Source organism: Molossus molossus, unplaced genomic scaffold, assembly GCF_014108415.1.
Source record: "Molossus molossus isolate mMolMol1 unplaced genomic scaffold, mMolMol1.p scaffold_m16_p_12, whole genome shotgun sequence".
Lineage (NCBI taxonomy): Eukaryota > Metazoa > Chordata > Mammalia > Chiroptera > Molossidae > Molossus > Molossus molossus.
The window spans coordinates 66,338,058-66,356,102 of NW_023425347.1; the positions used below are offsets into that span (position 1 = coordinate 66,338,058).

An 18,045-nucleotide genomic window follows, 5' to 3' on the forward strand; every position below is an offset into this window, starting at 1 on the left:
ATTTTCTGAAATGGGTATTTTGCTTTATAGGTATTTGGAGACATCACACTGGTTATAGCTATCTATCAAATCATTATTTTTGTAAATATGTTTTTATTGATTTTTTTAGAGAGGGAGATAGAAACATTAATGTGAGAGAGAAACATCAATCGACTGCCTCCCGCACATCGCCCATTAGGGATCGGACCTGACCCTGGGGCACATGCCTGACTGGGAATTGAACCAGGATCTCTCAGTCCGTGGGATGATGCTCCATCCACTGAGCCACACCAGCCAGGCTTAGCAGATTATTTTAAAATACAATTTATTTATTTAAAAATATTTTAGCCCTGGCCAATTTGGCTCAGTGGTTAGAGCGTCGGCTTGCGGTCCGGAGAGACCCGGGTTCGGTTCCCTCCCACTCTATCTGTACAAAAAATGGAAAAATATCCTCAGGTGAGGATAAAAATATATATATATATATATATTTTAAATTGATTTACAAGAGAGAGAGATCAATTCTTGGATGTGCCCTGACCAGGGATCCAACCTGCATCTTGGCATATTGGGATGATGCTTTAACTAACTGAGCTGTCTGGCCAGGGCCTTATCGGATTTTTAAAACTTTAATTTTAAAATACTTTTAGAATATAGCAGATCAATGTCCTTCAATAAATATGTACAGTTTTGTCAGCAAACCATTTCGGTTTGTATGTATGTTGTGTACTCTTAACTAATTTTTTTTTAATCCTCACCTGAGGATATTTTTCCATTTATCTTCAGATAGAGTGGGAGGGAGAGAAGGAGGAAGAGAAAGAGAGAGAGAGAAACATCAATTGGTTGCCTCCCACACAACCCCAACTGGGGTCAGAGATGAACCACAACCAAGGTACATGCCCTTGGCTGGAATCGAACATGGGACTCTTTGGTCCACCTGTTGCTCTAATGGCTGAGCCAAACTGGCAGGGCCTCTTAACTAATTTAAAAAAGTGTAGGGATTTGGCCCTGGGTGGTTTAGCTCAGCGGTTAGAGCATCGGCCTGTGGTCCAGAGTGACCCGGGTTTGGTTCCCGCTAAGGGCACGTACCTCGGTTGCAGTTTGTCCCTGGCCCTGGTTAGGTCATGTGGGTGGCAGCCACTTGATGTGTCCCTTTCAGGTGGATGTTTTTCTCTCTCTTTCTCTCTCTCCCTCCTTCTCTGTCTGAACAAAAAAATGTGAGGATAAAAAAAAAAAGTGTAGGGATTTGGACTTGACAAATCAAGAACATATTTTTTTATGTTATACAAGTAACTTTCCAGGAGTTTAGATAATTCTTGTTATTGATAAAATATATTGCTTTGGGAAAAATGGGGTAAACTTGATGTTTATTCCTATGGAAGTGATTTTCTTTTTAAAAGTTATTTGAGTTTGAAATACAACTACACCGTGTTTAGAAAGTCTTGGAATGTCCCTATTTAGCTGTGTTTTTTGTTTGTTTGTTTTTAATCCTTACCCGAGGATTTTCTTCCATTTATCTTAAAATAGAGTGGGAGTGGGGAGGGAAAGAAACATTGATGTGAGAGAGACACGCCTTGGCCAGTTTTGCTCAGTGGTTAGAGTGTTGACCCGTGGACCAATGAGTCACGGGTTCAATTCTGGTCAAGGGCATGTCTCTTGGTTGCGGTTAGTCCTGGCCCTGATTGGGTCGTGTGGGAGGCAATCAGTTGATGTGTCTCTCTCACATTGATGTTTCTTTCTCTCCCTCCCACTCTATCTGATGATAAATAAAAACATATCCTCTGGTGAGGATTTAAAAAAAAGAGAGAGAGAGAGAGAGACATCAATTGGTTGCCTCCCACACCACCCCGACCAGGGCCAGACTGAACCAAACTGAACCGCAGCCGAGGTATGTGCCCCTGATGGGAACTGAACCCAAGACTCTGTGGTCCGCAGGCCAGTGCTCTAACTGCCAAAACGGCCAGGGCTTGATGTGTGTTTTTATAGAAGTTACTTCCTTGCTATGGATCTATTTAAGTAAGAGGGTTGGACTGAGTGCTTTTCTGAAAGCCCTTTTATCACTGAAATCTTGTGATTCTAAACATTAGAAAAGCAAAGATAGTGATCCATCTACAAAAGGAATGGAGGGGATACTGAACTCTTGGGTGGAGGAACTTCAATTACCGTTTACTATAATGTATTTTGATAAAAGTGAAAAATGTTTTTTAAATAATGAGTTTTTTAAAATATGCTATTCATTCTTTGAGGGCTTGATTTTTTAACTTCAGTGAAATTATTTTCACTATTGTTTTAATTTGTGATCTTTTTTTATATTATAGTCTGAAGATAAGGCCAAGTATGATGCAATTTTTGATAGTTTAAGCCCAGCAAATGGATTTCTGTCTGGTGATAAAGTGAAACCAGTGTTGCTTAACTCTAAGTTACCTGTGGATATCCTTGGAAGAGTAAGATATTATTAACTTCTAACTGTAATTTATATGTATTTTAATTTTGTATCTACCAGGAACACTTACAGCTCATTGTTAAAAAAATGCACAGATCCTATTTTGAAGTTGTGTTATAGAATTTTGTGTTCTGACTTAATACATAAAATCATTGCCAATTTATTTATTTATTTGGTTATTCCTTCTAAAATATGTGTGTTTGCAATTAGCTCTATCTAGAAGCGCCTTAAGTAGGTCTTTTTTTATTTGTGTTGTACACTCCGACCTCTCAATTCCTTGACTTAATTTCATCTGCCACCTACTCCATGGCTGTATCATGGGGCCTTGTCATAAGGAATAGTTTCATCTCTGAAATCATAAATTCTGTTCTCTAAATAGAACTTCTTGCCTTTCTAGAACTCTTTCCTAGATACTTGCAAGACTGCTTCTTTGACTTCATCAAGATCTTTAAATCTCAGACTCCTTTACTTTCTCTATTTTTTGAACTTACTTTTTTCCTCATCCAACTTGGAGTTTTATGGTCCACAGTTTCATGTCAGTATCCTTAGCTCCCTTTACCATTTTCTAACTTCTTGCTTGTGTGGTGAAAATCCAGCTTTGCATGAAGCTAAGTATCTACCTTCTCTGCGGTTGCATATGGACTACTGAGAAAATCTAATAAAGATTGGTATTGTCATAATTTCATGATCACCCACTTCAGCTGGGCTTTCCTTACTGCCAGCCACTCTTGTACTGTTTCCACAGTGATTTTTCTCCCCCACTTTTCATATTTTAACCTTATCTATTCTCATTAAACCTCTAGTCCTTTCTTTAATTCCTTGCTTAATCAGACTCTGTGGGGTCAAATCCTGACTGCACCACTTCTTAGTTGTGTGATCTTGGGCAAATCATTAGAAAAGCATGTCTTAGTTTTCTAATCTTTTTTTTAATCCTCACATGAGGACATTTTTCCATTTTTGTTCAGATAGAGTGGAAGGGGGAGAGAGAGAGAGAAACATCGATGTGAGAGAGAGACATCGACTGGTTGCCTCCCGTGTGACCCTGACCAGGGCCAGGGACAAACGGCACCTGAGGTGCGTACCCTTGACCTGAATTGAACCCATAACTCATCAGTCTGTGGACCGACGCTCTAACCGCTGAGCCAAACCAGCCAGGGCTAGTTTTCTAATCTTTAAAATGAGTATGATTCACAGATTATAGAGTTGTAAGGATTAAATATGATAATGTATGTAAAGTACTTAGCATATACTACTTAACACAGCCAATGATGATGATAATGACTACTACCATACCACCAACAGTACTACTGCTGGATCAGTGTTGTATAGGTTAGGTGCTCAATAAATATTGATATAAAAGCCATTTTCTAGTATTGTATCTCACTGATCATTTCTCCACTGTGTGGTCCAGTGTGAGATTTCTAAACTACAATATAATCCTTTTATATTTTTTTGTTAATCCTCACCTGAGGATATTTTTTCTATTGATTTGAGAGGGTCGGGGTGGGGGTGTGTGGATATAGATGTGAGAGAGACACATTGATTGGTTGCCTCCTGCATGCACGCCAACCAGGGCCAGGGATTGAACCTGCAAGTATGTGCTCTTGACTGGAAATCAACCCTGTGACCCTTCAGTGCACAGGCCAATGCTCTAACCTCTGTGCCAAACCTGCCAGGGCCTGTTATCTCTTTTTGAATGTAAACCTAACCCTCTTAGTAGCTTCCCATTACATTTAGGATGAAGTCCAGATTCCTTTTAAGGCATTAATGATCAGGTACTTGCTTATCTCCACTCCTGTCTCTCTTCAGTTCACTTTCTCTTCCTGCCTCAAGTGAGATTTTGTTGAATGTTTGAATATCTTCATCTCAGGGTTTAACATGGTTTTATAGCTGGTCCAAAACTATGGAATTTATTCTAGATTTAGACCAAATCAACCAGGGCCTTTTAGATTTTATTTTTTCTTTGTAAGCCCTGGACATTAGCTGGCTAATGATTCATAACATAGTATTGCATATTTCTTTTAGTTGATTGGAGATTCTGTAGTGTAGGGAAGACAATAATGGAAAAATCTTCACACTGAAAACTTATTCCTTTACTTAATAATAGTTGCATGATCCTAGATAGGTCATGTAGTCTCATGTCTAAAACAAATGGAACCACATGGAACTGTTGCATAAGTTAACTGAGTTGATATTTGTGAAAAAGCATTGTAGTTGTCTAAAATACTATGTACATAATTGTTTTATAACTTGAAAGGAAGAAAATAGTTTAAAAATTTTGTAAAAGAATTTCTGTTTAAAAAACACTTAATTGAATTATTACTTCTTTTTATAGTAATGTTAATATAGCATATAATAGCAATGTAATAAAGTAGTCAGCATAATTGAAATTTCTCAGAAAAAAATATGATATTTAGGCGAAACATTTACCTCTATTTTCATATTTGGTATTTACATGTAGCACATTAAATGAAAGAACATTATCTTTCTCAATTCTTTTCTTTTTAAGGTTTGGGAGCTGAGTGATATTGACCATGATGGAATGCTTGACAGAGATGAGTTTGCAGTTGTAAGTAACCAAATACTCTTAAAATCTTAAACATCTTAATGGTTTTCTCAAGCTTACTTTTCCCCTTTTAGTTCATCCTTATAGGAAAACTTATTTCCCTAAGATTGTTGGTATGAATATTTTTACCTAGAATTTGTAGTTAATCAATAACTATTTTTAAACAAATGGGTAATAGAAAAAGTATATGTTTGCTATCTTCATTTTATTTGACTTTAAGGTACATACAGATATATACTTTGGATAATGCACTGTAAAGATGCTGAGTAGTAGTATCTTTTGTATCCTGAATTGACCAAGCATCTCTGTACCTGCTTCTGCTATGGGATAATTTTACTTAACATATACCCCCAAATTTTCATGTATTTTATTAAAGGAAAACATGAATAACACTTTAGTTTCACTTCATTTATATATGTTGTGGAAGTTTTGACATCTTATCTGAAGACATGTTATCCTTAGTAATTGAGTGGTTAATTTCAAATAGCAGTATATTCATCTCTTTCTTAAAGGTTAGGTAAAATTCTGTTGTGAACTCACAAGTGGTAAATCTCTAATCCCCCTTTTAATCTCTTATTTGAAAATTGGTCTGTTCAAATTTTCTTTTTCTTTTTTTTTGGCTAGGGAACCATCCATTTCTTTGACTTTCAAACTTGTTGGCACAGATTTATTTACGTTATTTTTTTCATCTTGGTTTGGGGTTGTACTCCTTTTTCATTCCAAATCTTATGTATTTTTTTCTCCCTCTCGTTTTTGTTTAATTGGATTTTATCTAGAATGATCTTTAAATAGAGATGTCTTTTGGATTTCTTTGTTCTTTCTGTTATGTCTTGACTTTTATTCTTTCTAACTTTTATCTTAATTCCATCTTCCTAGTTTTTTTTTATAATTTCTGAAGATGAGTTCTAAGTCCCTTTATTTTTATCTTTAATATTCAAAGCAATTAAAGAACAATTTTTTCCCAGTATATAGGTTTAACTGTATTCCATTGATATTGATACATAGAATTCTTTTTTTCACTACTTTTTAGATAATTTAAAAAAAAATTTTTTTTTCTTTATTGATTTTATTTTTTTCTTTATTTTTTTTTTTTATCCTCACCCGAGGACATTTTTCCATTTTTTGTTCAGGTAGAGTGGGAGGGAGAGAGAGGAACAGAGAGAGAGAGAGAAACATCGACGTGAAAGGAACACATCGAGTGGCTGCCACCCACACAACCGACCAGGGCCGGGGACAAACTGCAACCAAGGTACATGCCCTTAGCGGGAACCGAACCCGGGTCTCTCTGGACCGCAGGCCGACGCTCTAACCGCTGAGCCAAACCGGCCAGGGCTAGATAATTTTTAGTTGTTTTGATCATCTGTTTAGGAATGTTTCATACTTTCAAAGTAAGTATGTGTGTTTGTTTTTTGTTCCCTTTATATATAGTTTTAGCTGATTATTATTTGAGAATATGGTTTTTAAAATATCTGCTTAAAATAATTTGTTAAGGTTTTCTTTGTTGCTAGGTTCATGATCGATTTTTATGTATGTTCTCTGGATATGCTAACATTTCTGTTCAGAATATTTTAGATGTCTGCAAATCCACTATATCAATTTTATTATTTTTTAGTTTCTCTTTGTCCTTTTCTCTGCTAACTTGGGGTAAGCTTAGTTTTATTTTTGATATTTTTACATTGAAATAATAAAAAAGATATTCTAAATGCTTCTTAGTTAAGTGTCTATTTCTGGCTGTGTAAATGCATTTGCTAATACATTTAATTTTAAAACTAGTTACCGGCCAGGTACTTTTTATGTGTGTGTGTGTATATGGTGCATCCTTTGATTTAGTAGCTGTATTTGTTTCAATGCTGTTATTTGTTTCAGTGGCAGACTTTGATTAGGATAAAGTACAGTGTTATAAGAAAATAAAGTCACAACCCAGTGGTATACAGTTCACTTTTTCTCTTTTGTTTGGTAGAAAAATTGACTTCATTTTTGTCAAGGAAACTATTTTCAAGACAACATGAAATTAATAATATAGAATTTTTTTAACTTTCAGAAAATGTGTTGTCTGTTGGCAGCAGATGGCTGATGTTGCTTTATTTGCTTCATGTTCGCTTTTCCAGGAAATGACTCCGATCTGCAGCAAGAAGAATGCTGACCTTTAATGTGCATGTTAGTTGCTTCTTTTAGCTTAGTGTCAATCTGATGGTATTATATATATTGTGAATTTGGTTGAAAGTATGTGCTAGCCAGATTGTTTACTTTCTGGAGTTTTGAGCTTTTGGAGATAGAAAGTTTGTGTGTTTCCAAAAGTGAAATTGAAAAATAAATAAATAAAATAAAACTGAAATTGAATTCTTCAAGTTGAAGAATTGTTGGTTGGATCAAATGGTTAAATGTGGTCTTAGGATAAACAGCATCATCATCACCTGGGAACTTCCTAGAAATACAAATTCTCCTGCCCAACTGCAGACTTAATGATTCTAGAATTCTGGGAGTGGGGCCCAGAAATCTGTACTTTATCAAGCTATCCAGGTAGTTCTGATGCCTGTTGCAATTTGGGTACCAATGGGTTAAAGGTTAGTTTTATTGCTTGTAGAAGAGAGCATCATATACATATATTTTTTTTGATAACACACCCCTAGCGGGAACCTAACCCAGGACTCTCTGGTCTGCAGGCCGACGCTCCAAATGCTGAGCCAAACTGGCCAGAGCGAGAGAGCATCATATTATAAAAGTACATGTGTCCTCCTCATAAAGCTGATCAAATCTGGAATAAAACAGAAGGTCTTGGTTTGAACCTTACCTTATCACTTCTTAAAAATATATCAGACAAGTTACTTAGCATCTCTTAGCCTCAGTTTCTTCATTTGTAAAATGATATTAGTAATCACAGAAATCATGGGTTGTATTAGGTGCTCAATAAATGCTGATTTGAATCCTCCACAAAACTTAGAATTAGAAGCAGACTTATTCTGAGAAGAACTGCCATTTGTAATGGAAGAAAAAAAAATTAAGAAATATTAAAGCTTCCTTCCAGTTGTTATTGGAATCTTTGTGGAGGTTCCAAATTGCTCTGAGTAATTTCATATGTTTGAAGATAGTTATGGAAAATTTCATCTTTTGAAAGTCTTGAAGGTTCCTTGAATTCAGAGTGGAAGGGATATCCTGGCACAGTCTATGAAGGTTGTCTCACTTTGTGCAAGTGCTTTATATATTTAATAATTTAAAATAATTTTAATAGATAATACATTCTCATGGTTCAGAAATCAGTACAATATAAGAATATATTCAGTGGAAAAAAATCTCAGTCCTGTCATTGCCCTCAACTGCTCCATTTACACCTACTCCATAATGAACCACTTTTCTTAGTTTCTTGTTTATCCTTCTGGAATTTCTTAATGCAAATATAAACAAATATGAATAATTATTACCCCTTAACATAGAAGATAACACAGTATACATACTGTTCAACACTTTACTTTTTTCATGTTTAGTAGTGTGTCTTGGATATCTTTTCATACAGAGAGCTCCATGATTTTTTTTTTTTTCTAGTCACCTTTATTGTGGACTACATATACAATGAACTGCATTTAAGTATGTAATTTGATGAGTTTTAACAGTTGTATATACCTATGAAGGTACCACGACAGTTAGGATACAGAATGCCCCTTCCCCCCTTTTTTTGTTTCATAGTATTTCATTTATGGATATACTATAATTTTTTTTAACCAATCTTCTGTTGATGAGCACTTGGGTGCTGATACAAGAAATTCTGTAATTAATTTTTTTCATACAGTATTTCCTATGTAGGCAGGTAAATCTGAGGATAGATTTCCAGATGTGTGATTGCTGAGCCAAAGGGGACATAAATAAATTTGGTAAATGTTGTCAATTTGCCTTTCATAATTTTTGTACCATTTTGAGCTCCCACAAGCACTATACCTGTTTGCCCTGTCTAGCTAACAAAGTACATTATGAAACTCTGGATTTTTGCTAGTTAGGTGGAAAATTGTATTTTAGTATAATTTTAACTTACATTTTTCTTGAGAGTGAAAGTGAGCACATTTTTTTATGTTAAAGAATAAGAACATTGTAGTGTTTATTTTTCTGTAAAATATCTGTTCATACTCTGCCTATTTTGCTATTGGATTTTGGTGGGTATTGTTTTGTTTATCTATTAATTTCTTTCTTTTTTTAATTTTTTTTATCCTCACCTGTGGACATTTTTGCATTTATCTTCAGATAGAGCAGGAGGGAGAGAGGGAGGAAGAGAGAGAGAGAAACATCAATGTGAGAGAGGCACAGCAAGTGGTTGCCACCCACACGACCCCAACCGGGGCCAGGGACAAACTGCAACCTAGGTACATGCTCCTATCGGGAACCTAACCCAGGACTCTCTGGTCCGCGGGCCAACGCTCTAACCACTTAACCAAACTGGCCAGGGCTGTTTTTCTGTTAATTTCTAAGAACTCTATATAATTAGGCAGATTAGATTTTTCTTTGCAAATATTTTTTCCCCAGGTTGTTTGCTTTTGACATTGTAAGAACTTTAGTTGAAGGATGTGTGTCTAAGTTTTTGTTACTCAGATTATCTTCCTAAAAGTTGCTTAGCCTTGATTTATTTTTCTTTCTTCCTCCTTTCTTTACTTTCTTCCTCTTTTCCACTTTCTTTTCTTCCCAGCCTAATTTCTTTAAAAAGGGATTTGAGACAGATTGAAGATGTTTTGTTATTGGACAGTAGTCAATTCAATGGGTGGATGTTATTAAGTGATTTTAATATATATGACCCTGGTTCATCTATTTTGAAGGCCATGTTTTTGGTATACTGCGCATTGGAGAAAGAACCTGTGCCAATGTCCTTGCCTCCAGCCTTGGTGCCACCTTCTAAGAGGAAAACGGTCAGTATATCAGGCTCTATGCGGTTGATCCCCACATCAGCATCAGCAAAGGAATCTTACCACTTCTTACCACCTGTAGGCATTTTACCTACCAAAGCACCGTTAAGACAGGTATAGATTTATCAGTGTTAAACAACTTTTTTTTAAAAACAAAGTGCATGGCATTTAACAGTTGATTGCTTGATGAAGATTGAAGAAACAATCAGTGGGATCAAGATTTAGAGCTCCCTCTGGTTGAATCTGCATAATGTGATGTCCCAAAGAAAATAGATAATCCTTCTGCAGTTGGCCTTACTTAGGTTCATTGGCTTTGCTTTGATTTACCTAGAATTAAAGTTGGAGGTAGCAGATACTCCATCCTAATCTGGCATGCTTGCCTTGGCATAGTTAATAGGTGTTTTTGTTTGTTTACTCTCTAGTTAACTCTTGATTCTTTGGGTTCAAATGATCCAATTTTGGGTTTTCCAAGGCCTTTTTTCCCTCCAACCTACTTTTTGTCAGGTTGCGTAAAGGGAAATAATGACAGGCCATGCAAATCAGCCAAATTTGGCTATAGTTAACAATGCTGAATGAAACTCTAAAAAATGGAGATTGAGAATTATCTAAATATTTTGTTTATATACTCTCCCAGTTACCTGTATTCATCTGGTCATTACCAAGAGTTAACTGTGCTTGAATTTACTCATTACTTAAAAAAAGTAAAATGGGCATCTATAAATGTAGTCCCAATGACCTATATTTTTCTTCTATAATGTTCTCTTTACCATAGCGTTTTGATTGGGGTTGTAATGAAAATGATATACTGTTGCTGTACGTAGTAGTTAGTGAGGTAGAATTGCTCAGAATTTGTGACAGATACTGTCATGGGTTCAATGATATCACTTCAAAGTTTTGTTTCATTTTGGCAGAAATACTGTATGTTTGTATGTATGTATGTGTGTATAAATATATATATATATATATTTTTTTTTTCCGTGTAGTGGGTTGTATCGCCTGCAGAAAAAGCTAAATATGATGAAATCTTCCTGAAAACTGATAAAGATATGGATGGATTTGTGTCTGGATTGGAAGTTCGTGAAATATTTTTGAAGACAGGTTTACCTTCTGCCTTACTAGCCCATATTTGGTAAGACTTTTATTTAAATTGATTTACCCTGGCCGAGTAGCTCAGTTGGTTAGAGCATTGTCCTGATATGCCAATGTTGAGGGTTTGATTCTCCAGTCAGGGCACACACAAGAAACAACCAATGAATGCATCCGTAAGTGGAATAGCAAATCAGTGTTTCCCTGTCTCTCTCTCTCTCTCTCTTTCTCTCTCTCTCTCTCTCTCCCTCTCCCTCTCTCCCTCTCTCTCCCCCCCCTCTTCTTCCCTCCCTCCCTATCTCTCAAATCAATGAATAAAATTTTTTAAATTGATTTATAAAACAAATATGGTTTTACATTAAATCAAGTTTTGTGCATTATTATTTTTAGGCATTTGTAAATAGGAAACTTTTTGTTTTAGAATTCTTTATAGAAAAATTTAAAACAGCATTTCTTATAATGGACAGAAGCTTGAGGATGGGTTATCTGAAGTTTTGTAAGATTGACAGTGTCAGTTAATTGTTATTAGAATGTTAAAATGCAGCATCTATATCATTTCATTAAACTTAAATTTTTAAGGGAGAATCCAAAATTGAAATTTAAAGTGTCTTCAAGGCATACTTTTATAATTCTGTAGGGTATATGTGTACTTTTATACCTTCACATAGGAAGTACATACTTGGTCCTTAAAAAGACAAGCATTAGTGTCTCTAGTGAATGTCACATTAAAGGAGACAGTGTACATGAAAATGCTTTATAGTGTGCCAGCTGCCAGTTCATGTGACTAGCAGAAGTTACCTTGAGGTTTTCAAGGGGCAGCAAACATTTAGAAGTGGAACCACATAGTTGAAAAGAGAAACTTAGAAAAGACTAAAGGAGAACAGTAGATCTGTCTTAAAAGGAAAAGAACCCAATACTGGGGAAGATTATGTGCACAACTAATAATAGCTGCCACTTTTGAGTGCCTAGGCTAGGCACTATGCTCAGTAAAATGACAGTTGTCATGGATGTGGCATTATGCCCACACTTTTTATGAACTGTGTCTTTAATTCTCATAGTAATCTTGCAAGATGGATGTTATCTCTATTTTTGTTACTTCTCACCTGAGGATATTTTTTCCATTGATTTTTAGAGAGAGTGGAAGTGGGGGGGGGAGAAACATTGATATGAGAGAGACACATCGAATGGTTGCCTCCTATACGTGCTTCAGCCAGGGCAAGGGAACAAACCTGCAACCCAGGTGCGTGCCCTTGATTGGGAATCAAACCCGAGACCCTTTGGTGCATGGGTTGACACTCTAACCACGGAACAACACAGGTAAGGGCTCTTATTTCCACTTTATAGATAAAGAAATTAAGGCTTGGAGAGGTTAAAAAATTTAGCTAAGGTCACAAGAATAAATAAGTAGTAAAACTGGAATTCGATGATTTTTTGACACTGTAACCTATAGTTTTTTCATCAGGCCATACTGGTTTTCAATGGATCAAACAGATCAGGACTTCAGAAAGCTAAGCTTATGAAAAAGAAAATAGAATAAAACATTTGCTATTTCTCTTCAAGTGATTTTGTAAAGGTTTCCGGATTGCTGCCTTTTCTCCACATGTGATCTCAATTTGCAGCTGTTGTTTCTGCTTTGACTTGGTGATCCTTATACCCTCCTACTCCAACTTGCAAGAAGCAAGCTCTCATGGAAATTTTTGCTTGTTTTAGAATCATTCTAATACCACCAGCGAACCAAATTTGTTGAAACTTAACATTTCACTTTTTTACATCTTTTAATGTGAAGTGTTGGGAGTAAACAATGTTGGGATTCTTTGCTCCACTACCACTTTTACGCAGGAGTGGTTGTGGAAATTTGTAAGAAAAGTTACAAAACAAACTCAGATTAGAGTCCTCTGCTCAGCACCAGTGTGAACATTCTGTCTTTCTCTCTCTTTCTTTGATCTCTCATTTCTAACATTTGAATGAGTTTGGGCAAGCCACAAATTAGTATGACTTTCTCTTTTAAAATATGTTCTTATCAAGAGAGAGATAGAAATATTGATGTGAGAGGAAGTATTGATTGGCTGCCTCCTGCCTGCCCCTGTTTGGGGATGGAGCCCAAAACTCGGGCATATGCCCTGACCCAGAATAGAATCAAGACCTTTCAGTTCGTGAGACGATGCTCAATCCATTGAGCCACACCAGCGGGGCTGACTTTCTTTTTTAATTCAACTGATCATTTGTAAAAAGCTACATAGTCATGTTAGGTTTTTAGAGTGGTAGTTGTGGCATTTATATACTGTTCATTTTGTTTATTTGTACAGGGCATTATGTGACACAAAGGACTGTGGGAAGCTTTCAAAGGATCAGTTTGCCTTGGCTTTTCACTTAATCAATCAGAAGTTAATAAAGGGCATTGATCCGCCTCACATTCTTACTCCTGAGATGATTCCACCATCAGACAGGGCCAATTTACAAAAGGTAAGATGACCTAAAAGAAAACCTGAATGCATTAACAGAAAGGAACAAGTGCTATGTCAGATGACAAACTCGATTTGGATAGAACTGTGGAGAAAATATATCTGGCTAGGAGCAGAGCTGTATACTATTTGTGGTTTTATTTGTGACTATAAATATGTTGAATGCACGTATGACATCCATGGGCTGTCCCTCATTTACCCCATTGTTCATTACACATATGGCAACCATGTTTTCTAGTCTCAAAATTGGAAAAATGTCTTTTTTTTTTCCCCTTCTTGGATTTGTGGATTAATTTTTTATGAATAGAGTATAAAATTTAACTGAAATCCATAAGAATTAAATTACTGGGTTATATTTGATGATTCACTCTTATTAAAAAAATATAATTTTGGCCCTGGCCAGTTTGGCTCAGTGGTTAAAACATTGGCCACGGACCAGAGAGGCCGGGTTCGGTTCCTGCAAAAGGGCACGTACCTCAGTTGCAGTTTGTCCCTGGCCCCGGGGTCGTGTGGGTGGCAACCACACGATGTGTCTCTCTCACATTGATGTTTCTCTCTCTCTCTTCCCCCTCTCTCCCTTCCCCTCTATCTGAAGATGAATGCAAAAATGTCCTCACGTGAGGATAAAAAAAAAAATACAATTTTGAAAACAAAATCAAGGAGATTATAATTGCTTGGTATCAGTTTTAAATTTTTTATTTAAAAAATCAAAAATAAGAGAAACATAACGTTGAGGAAAAATCTATGTGGTTTTGCCATATAGATGACAGTCTATTCTTGAGCATACAGCTGAATCTGATACATGTACAGCTAGGAACAGGTTTTGCTGTTTCGATTTCTGGCCAACAGTACAAATTTTCAAGACTACATTGTTCAGCCATATTGTGCCTTGATTTTTTTTTCCCCCTCATCTAGAAACCCTTCTGAGTATAGTGTATTTACAATATCTTGGCCATAATAGAGTTTTAAAAGGATTTACATGCTTTAGTGACTATTTGCTGTTAAAAATACATACTCAAACATACTCTGAACCTTCAAGTTTCTTGTGACCTATACAGTTATCATTGCTGTGGTGAGTTATAGTTTTCAGATGTGTGGTATGAGGAAAGCACTCTAGTGCTATTTGGTTTTGCATTAATTTTATCATGTAGGTTCAAAAATCCCATTTAAACAAACCTCATAAAAGTCAAAATTGGATTTTTTCTAAGTCATTTAAATGGAAACTTAGAGCCATCAGATATAGAAGTTAGTTCAAAGAATTTCTATTGTTATTTTTAAATAAAATAAGTATTTGATTATGTGCTTCATGAGTTTTTTCGGGGAACATTTTATGAACTTTTTGAGATTTCTTATGATGCAGGACCTGAGTTCCCCAACTTGTGGAAAAAGCTAAAAGTGATGCTACCCAGAAAAGATAAAGGTTACAAATCTATATTTATGCCCTCTGCTATCTATAACTCTCAGTTATGGAATGCTGTGTTGTTTCACCCTTTTTTTAACTTATGTAGGTTGTTATTTTTTTTCCTTTGCTGCCTTCATCTTATATTCACTTGGTCTCCCACCAACACAAATTACAGACGTGACAGAACTTGCTGAAGCAAATTATGTTTGTTCATTGATGTCTTTGTTCATTGATGTCTCTGTGACAATTGCAGACACTTCAAGTTGTATCTGCTCTATAGAATTCTTTTTTTTTTAATCCTCACCCGAGGACATTTTTTCCCCCGATATTTTGTTCAGATAGAGTGGGAGGGAGAGAGAGAGAGAGAGAGAGAGAAACATCGACGTGAAAGCGACACATCGAGTGATTGTCACCCACACGACCCAACCAGGGCTGGGGACAAACTGCAACCAAGGTACGTGCCCTTAGCGGGAACCGAACTCTGGTCTCTCCCGACCGCAGGCCGACGCTCTAACCGCTGAGCCAAACCGGCCAGGGCAACTCTATAGAATTTTTAATGTAATAGATTTATTTGAAGTTCATTCACTAGAGTATAGACACCCCTGTCTGTTTATGTCATATATCAGTATTATTCATTAAAATGGGATTTTATTACTGTTTCTCACCTAGTAATAAAAATTTTAACCTTAAAAATTAAAATTAGCCCTGGCCGGTTTGGCTCAGCGGTTAGAGCGTCGGCCTGCGGTCCTGAGAGACCCGGGTTCGGTTCCCGCTAAGGGCATGTACCTCGGTTGCAGTTTGTCCCCGGCCCTGGTCGGTTGTGCGGGTGGCAGCCACTCGATGTATCCCTTTCACGTCGATGTTTCTCTCTCTCTCTCTGTTCCTCTCTCCCTGAACAAAAAATGGAAAAATGTCCGCGGGTGAGGATAAAAAAAAAATTAAAATTAGCTTTTTTTTGTCTTTCAAATAATCTTTTGTCTCTATAATCTGATTTTTCTTTTTTAGGACCGCATTTTTTGCAGCTTTGACTAATCTTTTTATGAATGTTGCTTTCTTTCTGTGTTTTTCTTAGTTTGGACTCTTTTTTCCATTCTGCAGTACTCTGCTTTTTGTCTTTCTTGTACTGTCAATTTCTTTACACTCTCAAGGTTAGAGCTTTACTTTATGTCCTTTTTAGCATTTTAGAATTTTTGATTTACAAGATACATTTTGAAGTTAGAGAATTTTTATGCAGCAAAGTAGATGCAGAGAAAATAGCTAAACAGCATACTTTTGTCACATGTCTGTCACTTGATCCTTGTGTGCATTTTAACTTGCCTTTCCTAGGCTCTCTAATCCACTTAAAATCATTAAAGTGGAATTTTTGTGTAATGTACAAAACAGGGTGAGGGGAAAAAAATGTGTGTGTGTGTGTGTATTTTTTTTTTAATCCTCACCTCAGGATATTTTTCCATTGATTTTTATTATTATTATCATTATTTTTTAATCTTTATTGTTGAATGTATTACAGATGTTCCTCATTTCCCCCCATTGACCCCCTCTTCCCCACTCCTGTCCCCCTCCTGCCTTTTCCCCACACTGTTGTCTGTGTCCATTGGTTATGCATATAAGTTCTTTGGTTTATTTCTTCCCACCCCCCAACCCCCCTTCCCTTTGAAGTTTTTGAGTCTAGCAACCAATTTGTACTTCTTAATCCCTTCACCTTTTTCATCCATTCCTCCAACCCCCCTCCCATCTGGCAAACAACAAAATGTTCTTTGTATCTATGAGAATGTTTCTGTTCTGCCTGTTATTTTGTTTGTAGGTTCAATTGTCGATAGATATGTATTCATTGCCATTTTGTTTGTTCATATATTTTATCTTTTTCTTCAAAAAGACCCTTCAACATTTCATATAAAACTGGTTTGGTGGTGATGAACTGCTTTAACTTTTTCTTGTCTGGGAAACTCTTTATATGGCCATCGATTCTAAATGACAACTTTGCAGGATAGAGTAATCTTGGTTGTAGGTTCTTATTTTTCATCTCTCTGAATATTTCTTGCCATTCCCTTTTGACCTGCAAAGTTTCTTTTGAGAAATCAGCTGACAGTCTTATGGGGGCTCCCTTGTAGGTAACTGCTTTTCTCTTGCTGCTTTTAAGATTCTTTGTCTTGAACATTTTGCACTTTGACAGTGATGTGTCTTGGTGTGGGCCTCTTGGGGATCATCTTGTTTGGGACTCTGTGCTTCCTGGACTTGTTTGTCTGTTTCCTTTACCAAGTTAGGGAAGTTTTCTGCCATTATTGTTTCAAATAGGTTTTCGATTTCTTGTTCTCTCTTTTCTCTTTCTGGCACCCCCAAGATGCGAATGTTGGCACGCTTGAAGTTGTCCCAGAGGTTCCTTACACTATCCTCATTTTTTTGGATTCTTTTTTCTTTTTTCTGTTCTGATTGGGTGTTTTTTGCTTCCTTATATTCCATATCGATGGTTTACTTCTTGGCTTTACCTACTCTGCTATTGAATCTGTGTAAATTATTCTTTATTTCAGTTAGTGCCTCCATCATTTCTGACTGTGCATCCTTCATTTCTGACTGGTCCTTTTTTATGCTCTTGAGGCCCTCACTAAGTTTGCTGAGGTTCTCACTAAGTTCATTGAACATCCTTATAAGCAGTATTTTGAACTCAGCATCTGTTAGGTTGCTTATCTCCATTTTGCTTAGTTCTTTTCCTGGGGTTGTGTTCTGTTCTTTCATTTGGGACCTGTTTCTTTGTCTCCTCATTTTGGCTGCCTCCCTGTGTTTGTTTCTATGTATTACTTGATGAGAGGTATGGGGCTAGCTGAGACCAGATGTGCTTGTTTGAAAGAATTTACAAAAACCTGAAGCAGGATCCAAGACAGGCCAATCCTATGGTTAAGCAACTGGCATCAGCTTGGGTGGGCCTGAACGTTGGGTGGGGCAGGGCCTCAGGAAATCATCAGGGCGGGGCTAGCAGTGTGAGCCAGGTTGCTGGAGTTCTAGATATGGCGGCTGTCTGCCAACCCAGGGAAGGGCTCACCAAAGGAACAAAGACCTCTGACAGCACGCTGTCCTGGAGAAAGCCCCCTCTCCAGCCCTCGCTTCAATGCCAAACAGCTCAGTTCTTCCCTGTATGTCCCTGGCGCCCCTGGAGGTGTCTCCTCTCCAAGCTTAGTGGGAGTGAGTCCGATAAGTCCGTATGCGGGCCCTTTAAGAAGAGCTGCCTGGGG

The 18,045-nt window shown here is 36.9% G+C and overlaps 1 protein-coding gene across 8 annotated transcripts in view; it reads left to right on the forward strand.

The window, feature by feature from the left end:
• EPS15 (epidermal growth factor receptor pathway substrate 15) overlaps nucleotides 1-18,045 on the forward strand; it is a 155,859-nt gene that overhangs the window by 46,302 nt on the left and 91,512 nt on the right. For 5 of the 8 annotated variants that reach the window (XM_036256498.1, XM_036256495.1, XM_036256501.1 and 2 more), the window contains 5 exons: nucleotides 2,295-2,420; nucleotides 4,929-4,988; nucleotides 9,782-9,982; nucleotides 10,852-10,997; nucleotides 13,261-13,417. In XM_036256498.1, the coding sequence (XP_036112391.1) occupies nucleotides 2,295-2,420; nucleotides 4,929-4,988; nucleotides 9,782-9,982; nucleotides 10,852-10,997; nucleotides 13,261-13,417 (690 nt within the window). Of the gene's footprint in view, nucleotides 1-2,294; nucleotides 2,421-4,928; nucleotides 4,989-7,050; nucleotides 7,143-9,781; nucleotides 9,983-10,851; nucleotides 10,998-13,260; nucleotides 13,418-18,045 lie in introns of those variants that run through there. The other 3 variants (XM_036256500.1, XM_036256503.1, XM_036256502.1) reach the window with 2 other exon arrangements.